The sequence below is a fragment of the Podarcis vaucheri genome (assembly GCF_965113315.1).
Source record: "Podarcis vaucheri genome assembly, chromosome: 13".
Lineage (NCBI taxonomy): Eukaryota > Metazoa > Chordata > Lepidosauria > Squamata > Lacertidae > Podarcis > Podarcis vaucheri.
This window is the reverse complement of record NC_138751.1, coordinates 897,243-904,728: the sequence shown is the minus strand read 5'-3', so window position 1 is coordinate 904,728 and position 7,486 is coordinate 897,243. Positions and strand designations below refer to the sequence as shown.

The 7,486-nt window shown below is 50.9% G+C and overlaps 1 protein-coding gene across 1 annotated transcript; it reads left to right on the top strand.

Moving 5' to 3' along the window:
* Positions 1–5,136: 5,136 nt before the first annotated feature.
* LOC309516940 (uncharacterized protein) lies at positions 5,137–6,929 on the top strand. Its single transcript, XM_082195883.1, has 7 exons — positions 5,137–5,278; positions 5,381–5,459; positions 5,558–5,610; positions 5,694–5,748; positions 5,858–5,907; positions 6,027–6,079; positions 6,241–6,929. Exons 1-7 carry the CDS (start codon positions 5,193–5,195, stop codon positions 6,312–6,314), a joined length of 450 nt encoding a protein of 149 aa, XP_082052009.1. The 5' UTR covers positions 5,137–5,192; the 3' UTR covers positions 6,315–6,929.
* Positions 6,930–7,486: the final 557 nt, after the last annotated feature.

The following is a 7,486-nucleotide window of genomic DNA, read 5'->3' as shown; positions in this document are numbered from 1 at the left end:
GTACCTTGCACTAGCCAAAATGACAGAATTAGTAAGAAATGCTCAGGCCAAAGGTAAACAAGTACCATTCCACAAACAATGTTTGGTTGTGCTTCGATTAACTTCATAGACATCATGGAGAAACTGATTAAATAAATGAAAACAGATTATTTGTAACTTAAAAAAAATGTCAAAGGCACAAAGAGATAGAGGTCACTAATACAGCAGGGATTCAGACTTGTTTCACAGAACAGAAAGAAAGTTGCTGTGGGAGGAAAAGGGACAAACACTTTGTTACCGGGGTTCACATATCCTGTTAAAAGGGAAAATTATTTCATGTGAAAAGCCTGTCAGGAAATGCTGTTCCTAAAATTCCCAATCAGGGGGGAATGCTTTGATATTTACCTGTGAAAAGAATTTTGCATGTTAAGATTTGGAACCTGGAAAGCTCTTGGCTTTTGATGGGCTAGTTTTTTGTTTTTTTGTTTTTTTTTTTTTGTAGCCTTTTGTCTTAAGTAGCCCTTGGAGCAAAGACAGATTAAGGGTGATTTCCCTCAATGGTTCTGACTTTTCTTTTACATTTGGAAGAAACCTCCTCTCCCTCCTTACAGTCCCCCCCCCCCCGTCCTCTCTCTCTCTCTTCTTTAGCTGATCTAGCCTCTGTGCATGTGCAGAGTTCATGTCTCAGCAAACCTTTTGTACTATTGAAAATGTTGCATCCTTTGGCTAAATTAACATTTGAATAAGGGAAGGGAAGGGTATGGAGTAGATTTTGAAAACAGGGTTTGATTTTAAACAAAAAAGAGAAACTCAGCAATTTAAGTATTTACCAAAGCTAGCGATTTCGGCCCAAGCAAACGAGACTGCTTCCTTTATGTACAGGAAAGGGCTAATATCCCTCTGGCCATTCGCGGAACAATCAACCGCTCTCTTATTTATGAGTAAAAATGGCCAGAGAGTTAGAATTCATAGGAATTTTTTTTTTTTTTAAACATTCTCAGTCATTTCGGCCTTACCATTTGCAGACAAATGGATTGGTCAAGGCTAATTCTACTTGATTATCCATTTGTATGTGCTTAAACTTTGAGTAGACTTTTAAGTCTGATTTTTGTAAATAATAGACAAAATGATAAACACTGTAATCACTTAAATGCTTGATATCACCAGTTCTGCTTCAAACATCATGGCTTTCACCTCTCATCACACCTTTTAAAAAACAAAGAGCCAACCTGGGCTGAATTTCAACTCATCAGCCACAAATTGGGAAAGTTGAAAGGGACCTGGGGTCATCTAGTCCAACCCTAAAATACAGGGTTCATAGCAAGATTTGTACTACCAGAAACACACACATACCTATAGAAATTATCTTTAAAGGAAGATTGAAGTTAACATTTTCCTAAGATAGGGAGAGGATCTTTTATAAAGCAAAGTTAATTCAATTGATATAACCACTCACAAATAATTACAACAGCCAGAGATTTGACAATTTTGTTGAACTTGCAGAGCAATAGTAAGCCTAATCTATGCCCCCCCTTGCAGTTTCCTTTAAAGGAAGCTTACTCAGGAGTAAATTTACCTGGCACAGAATAAGAAGGAGAAGGAGGGGAAAAAAAAACCCTGAAAGAGACAGAATGAAACGGGGGGGGGGGGCATTTTCTAAGAAAAGAGGCCAGGAAGTCTTATAGAGACTGATATCAGGAGCCTTACAATAACTCTTCTGTCCAACCAAATCAAAGTTAAAACTGGACTCAGATATTTTCTTAGAAGGAACACCATACTTTCATAGGCATATGCTTAATGAAATACATACACTGCATTTTAGCTTGAGAGCAGTTGGCTCAACTAGGCTTTTGCAGCAGAAACATTAGGTTATCAGCACCTTCCAAAATAAGACTGTAGACTCGCAATCTCAAAAGTTGGGGCAAAGCAAGAGGTGGGGTAAACATTTGCACACTTCATTCTCATTTTCTCTTATTTAGGACTGCTAAGATCCAGCATGACTTCCTTAGATTTAAATTTTGAAGCAAGCTTGCAGTTTAAACTATGCACACTTAAGAAAGGCAGTCTGCCAGAGACAGAAGGAACAGACAACACACATAACGGACAACATGTAAACATACATATTCTCATATATGTATTAACAGACAACACACATAACAGACAACATGTAAACATATATATTCTCATCCTTTAGTTGGTTATTGCAAGGAGATGGGCCACTACCTTTGGCTTCATTAAGTGAAATTAGTAGGAAGGTCCCACATGGTTTTATGAGCCTCCTTGCCTCTTCAAACACACCACCAGGTAATCAGACTGGTAGGGCTCACAACGCTTGGTTGACTGGGTACCCCTTTATAGATGCATGCGTTGCTGTTGTTGCTTTTTTGCTTTTTCCTTTTTTTGGGGGGGGTGTCTGGGATAGAGAAGGGGAAAAAAGAGGGGTTGATTAGGATTGGTATGTCTAGGGGTTTGGTACGCTTAGTACAGGGACGTATAGTAAAGAGGAGAAGGGGCTTCTAGTTGCCTGGCAACTTCCTTAGTGGGTTTTAGAGAGCTCTAGCTATCCGGTTCCTTGCGTTCCATTTCCTATTTCCTTATTTCCTTATTTCCTATAACCTGGGGTCTCTTTCCACTCTGCCGGTCCTGCCCAATTCCTCATGGGCTATCCCTCCTGGCAACCTCCTACCTATCGTCACATCTCAGGAAAAGGGGCCCTACTGGACGCCCGCGCCATGCGGTGCCAGATCGGGTGGTCCCTGGATAGAATTTCGGGTCGAAAATCCCCCTTGCTTTTGGAAGCGGGCTCACGCACGGTTACGTGGCACCGACCAGTGCGGCTGGGATTGGGATAGAAAGCAAGACCACTTCCCGCCCCCTTGCCGGGCGCTAGAGAAGTTCGGAAAGAGAGCCCCAACCCCTTGCTTTCAACTGGGATGTCCGTTGCGGAGAGTCGGCTATCTTTCAAGTCGGCTCTCTCCGTCTTACTTTCGGACTCCCAATTGGTGCGGCTGGCTGGGGGGTTCAGAGAAAGAGATAGAGCTCAGAGCCCCCCCCTTTTCGGGCTGAGCAGTGGTCCACGGTCTCTCTCGTTAACCGGACCAAGAGAAAGGTAAGAAGGAGCGATAGGGAGGAGGGCAGAGATTCAGTTGCCAGGAGATTCCACCCCCTTCCCACCAGTGCACTGGATTTTCCTTTTTCCTTATACTCACGCGTCTTCTATGATGATCCCGGGATCGATGAATAAGCCGGCTGGATCCCTCTTTTGCTCCCCGGCTGAACTCCTAGGGCTTTCGATTACCGCCCAGAAGATGGCTGGGGGTCCAAAAGGATCTTCCCAGGCAAAATGGCCTGGAGCCGGCTGAAGATTTCGGGGCCCCCAGTCAGCAGCTTGGGAGAACCACAAGCCCCACGTTGGGCGCCAACTGTTACGGCTAAAATCTGGGTGCGGGGTTACTCTGCCACCCAGCTCATCGGACTAAGTCCGTGGGTCCCTGCGGAAGAAAATGAGCTCAGCCGGACACAGGAGCAAACTGCAGAAGGTCCAAGTTTATTGCGCAACAGGTTCAAGGCGAGATTGAACAGCGAGAAAGGGGTGGCATGAACTTTTGAGATTTCCCTCCATGTCCCAGAATACAGTGCATGAAACGTCACGAATACATTATGGGAAGGTTGGGTTTCACAAGTTACATCATGAATATACTTTACACGTCATGAATACATTATGAAAAGGTGGGATTACATTAATTAGCATTTTCGGATGAGGGAGGGGGGATATGCGGAGCGGGAAATATACATAGATACACATTTATTGAGTACCGGTGGTGGCAAGACAATGGGCCAGGAATATACATCGTCTGTCACCTAGTATTGCCCGAAGGAAGGATTTGCAAAACTATCTGACAGGATTAAGAAGTTCCTGCGTACGTGACCTGCCGCTTTGGGGATTATGGAAGTAGGGACAGCATCATGGAGTCCAAGGGGAACTGAGTTGAATGGCACCGAGAACGAGCAGATCAGAACCACGGCTGATTTTATATCAATTTTTGAAGATTTCAGTGATTTCTAAGCCACTCTGTACTAGAGAGCAAAAGCAGAAACAGAGTGGATACATTGTGACAGGATTTTGACAGTATTACTTGAGAGATTATGGAGGACAGGGGAGGGGTGATGGAGTCCTAGAGAAATTGAGCAAATATATTGTAGTGAAGAAGACATTGCCCCCCCCCCCGTTCCGTATCAGTAAGTGTTCCGGTTTTTGAACATTTTTCGGAAGACGAACATCCGATGCAGCCGTCAGCTATTGTTTCCAGGGCACCTGCACCAATCAGAAGCTAAACCTTGGTTTTTGAACCTTTCAGAAGTCAAATGGACTTCCAGAACAGATTTAGTTTGGCGCTTTTGTTTTTCCGATTTATTTTTCTTTCTTTTTTTAAGTCTTTTTAGTTTAATTTGTTCTTGTGACTGTGTGGAACCCAAATTTTGCAACCTTTCCTCCTCGCAGGATTTCTCCATTCCCTCCATCGCCTCTGTCATCTGTTTCTGAAGCTTTTCCAACTCTACAGTTTCCATTTTATCCCTTTTTTTTTAGTTGTATGCTGCTGTGGGGTGCTGCTGTTTATAATAATAAATGCAAACAATAAAAACCATATAAAAAGCTAAACTCCGAAATCAGCTAAGCTTTGTGGAGCGAAGTCTTGCCTGCCTGGGCTTGTCGGAATAGAAACCTGACCAGCCGGTGTTTGGAAGTGGAGGCCATCTCCAGTGGCAGGGAGTTCCACAGGCTGGGCAGATGGCACTCCTTCCCCGTCCTGGGCAAGTGCCAAGGGCGCCCCTGCAGCGCTCCTTGCAAGGCTTCAGAGGATGCCTCCCGGGGGGGGTCTCGCAGGGTTGGGGGTCCCACGCGGGGGGGGGTCTTCTCTTTGCCGAGGGACCTTTCTCCCCCGCCCTGCCCGGGCTCCTTTTCACGTGCAGGTGTGTATGCGTGCGCGCGTGTATTCTGCCCCCTCCTCCCGTGCACTTCCTTCCCGCGACCACGGGGGGGGAGGAGGGGGCGGAGTCTTCTCGGGGGCGGGGCTCCCCGAGGGGCGGCTCCCCCTCCCGGCCTGCCCCCCCCCGCGAGGAAGTATTTGGACGGAGCCGCCAGAAGAGCCCCCCCTCGCCGCCTCTTCCTGCGGGGGGGCTGGGATGCGAGGCGTCGGGCTGGGGGGCCCCCCATGGAGCGCATGGAAGTGGAGGCCAGCGGGGCGGGGGGGGCCCTGCGGAGGTCCAACAGCGCCCCCCTCCTGCCGGGGTCCTGCGGGTAGGAGAGGGGGGGGGTCCGCGGCCGGGGGGGGCAGGAGGGGGGTCCCGGCGCAGCCCGTGACGCAACTCACCCCCCCCGCCTTTCTTTCCTTCCTTGCAGGACCCCCCCGCGGAAGGAGGAGCCGGCCGGGCCCCCCCGGAGCCGCCGCAGCAGCGTCTGCCTGGACAGCGGGCTGGGGGTGAGCGCCCCCCCCATAGCCGCATTGCAAGGGGGGGCTGTGCATGTGGGCCCCCCCCCCATGAAAGCTCATTGCCCTTTCCCCTTTTCTCTTGCCAGGTTGAGGCCATGAGCGAGACGCCCCCCAGAGTATGGGGGGCCCCCAGCAGCAGGTGAGGCTTTTCTTTTAGGGGGTGCAAAATGGGGGGGGCGCCTGGCCCCGCAGCTCCGGCTTCAGCTTGTCCTGCCTTTGCAGGGCGCCCCCCGGCGGCCTCCACGGCGGCAGCCCCGGCCCGGGGACCAGCTATGGGGTGAGTGTGGGGCGCAGAGGAGACCCGGGGAGGGAGGGAGGGAGGGAGGGAGGGGGGTCTCAGGGCGGGGCAGGGCCCCCCTAATTGTTTCCCTCTCTCCCCCCCCCAGTTTTCCAGCCCCCCCAGTGCTGTGACCCCCCACGCCTGGCATCTCCAGAGGTGGGTCGGAGGGGGAGGATTGCAGGGGGTTGGGATGGATGACCCTGGGGGTCCCACCTCTGCTAGAGCAGGGGAACTGACATGACCTTTCCCCCCCCCCATCTGCTTCCCTCTTCCAGGCTCCCCTCCTCCCCAAGGACCCCCCCAACGCTGGAAAGCCTGAAGAGGAAAGGTAGAAAAAGAAAGGGGGAGTGTCGTGGGGGGGCCCAGTCTCATTTGTGGGGGGCTCCAAGAGCGTGAGCAAAATGGGGGGGTACCTGGGAGGGGGCTGTTACGGGGGGGGCACAATACTGATTCTCTACCCCTCACCCCCATCTCTGCTTCTCATTGCAGGCGGACTGGACATCGACTCCCCCCCGAAAAAGCTCTTTGTGGCGGGGGTCCCCCGCACACCACCAGCCCCATAGCTGACCCCCCCCCAGGCGACGGCAAAGGGCACTCCAGCTCCATTCCTTGTGTTGGGGGGGTCACATCAGGCTGTGCTCGGAGCTGGTCTTTGTTGTGGGGGGGGGGAGATACCCTCCAGCAGGAAATAAGGGAGTCTTCTTTAAACTTCCCCCCAACATCCCCACACAAAGTGGGGGGCACCCTTGGAGTTTCTCAGGACGGGAAGCCCAGGAGTGACTTAGCATTGGGGGGGGGCCCAGAAGTGTTATTCCCTGACTTCACTGGGACAAGGATGCCCCCCCAGCAAGAACTGTGTACCAAGATGGACTGAAAGGGGTCTCTTATCACACCCCCCACCCTTCTGCTACCGAATCATGTACTGTATAAACCATGTTTTTTTGGGGGGGGGGGGCATTTGCAGGACTATTTTTTCTATTCTCTGTATATATATATAATTTGTACATATCTTCTATAAATATATAATATATATTTTTCTGTTAGGGAATCGGGGAGGGGGTTGCCCTGGGGGTCGGGGGGGGCATTGCTTGAAACAGGGCAAACCCCCCCCCTTGCCACTCCTGGTGGCTCTGCTGTGCATTTTGCAATTCTGTAATAAAAGGACCTTGAAGCAAGGACCCCACGGGCTCCTTATTGGCTTTGCAGTTTTGGAAGGGGGGGGAGTTTAAAAATGCCTGCAGGCAAGAAGAATGTGCCCCACAAGGTGGTTTGGTGGGGGGGGGGCGAATTACAGGAAATGAAAGCCCAGCGGAAGAGGAGGAAGAGGCCCTGCCAGCTGGGGGGGGGGGGTTGGGTCATCTCGCCAAAAAATTTTCCGGCGACACTGGAAAAGAATGTGTCTCCCAACACATACAGCTGCCCCCCTCCAAAAAAAGGAAGAATGCCACTGCTGCCCTAGCAACCAACCAGCTGCCCCCCCCCCAGCAAAAAAACCATATGCAATTGGTGGGCCCAGACCCACAAGCAAAAGGGGGCTGGACTAGATGTCCCTTGGGGTCCCCGCGCTACAATGCCATGAAACGCAGAAGACCCCCCAGCGCGACTATGGGGGCTCCCTGCCTTGGAGGAAACAAGCCCCCCCCCGCCGCCCTTTGACCTTTGCTGCCCGCAGGTTGATTGACACTTCCTCCCGGGAACCTGCTGCCAGACCTGGCTTCTGCAGAGGTCAAACGGA

Excerpts from the sequence above, each read along its gene's own strand:
- LOC309516940 (XM_082195883.1), top strand. The coding sequence starts at position 5,193 with ATGGAGCGCATGGAAGTGGAGGCCAGCGGGGCGGGGGGGGCCCTGCGG. Across the intron at positions 5,460-5,557 it reads GCCTGGACAGCGGGCTGGGG|GTTGAGGCCATGAGCGAGAC; the intron begins GTGAGCGCCCCC and ends TTCTCTTGCCAG. Across the intron at positions 6,080-6,240 it reads GGAAAGCCTGAAGAGGAAAG|GCGGACTGGACATCGACTCC; the intron begins GTAGAAAAAGAA and ends TTCTCATTGCAG.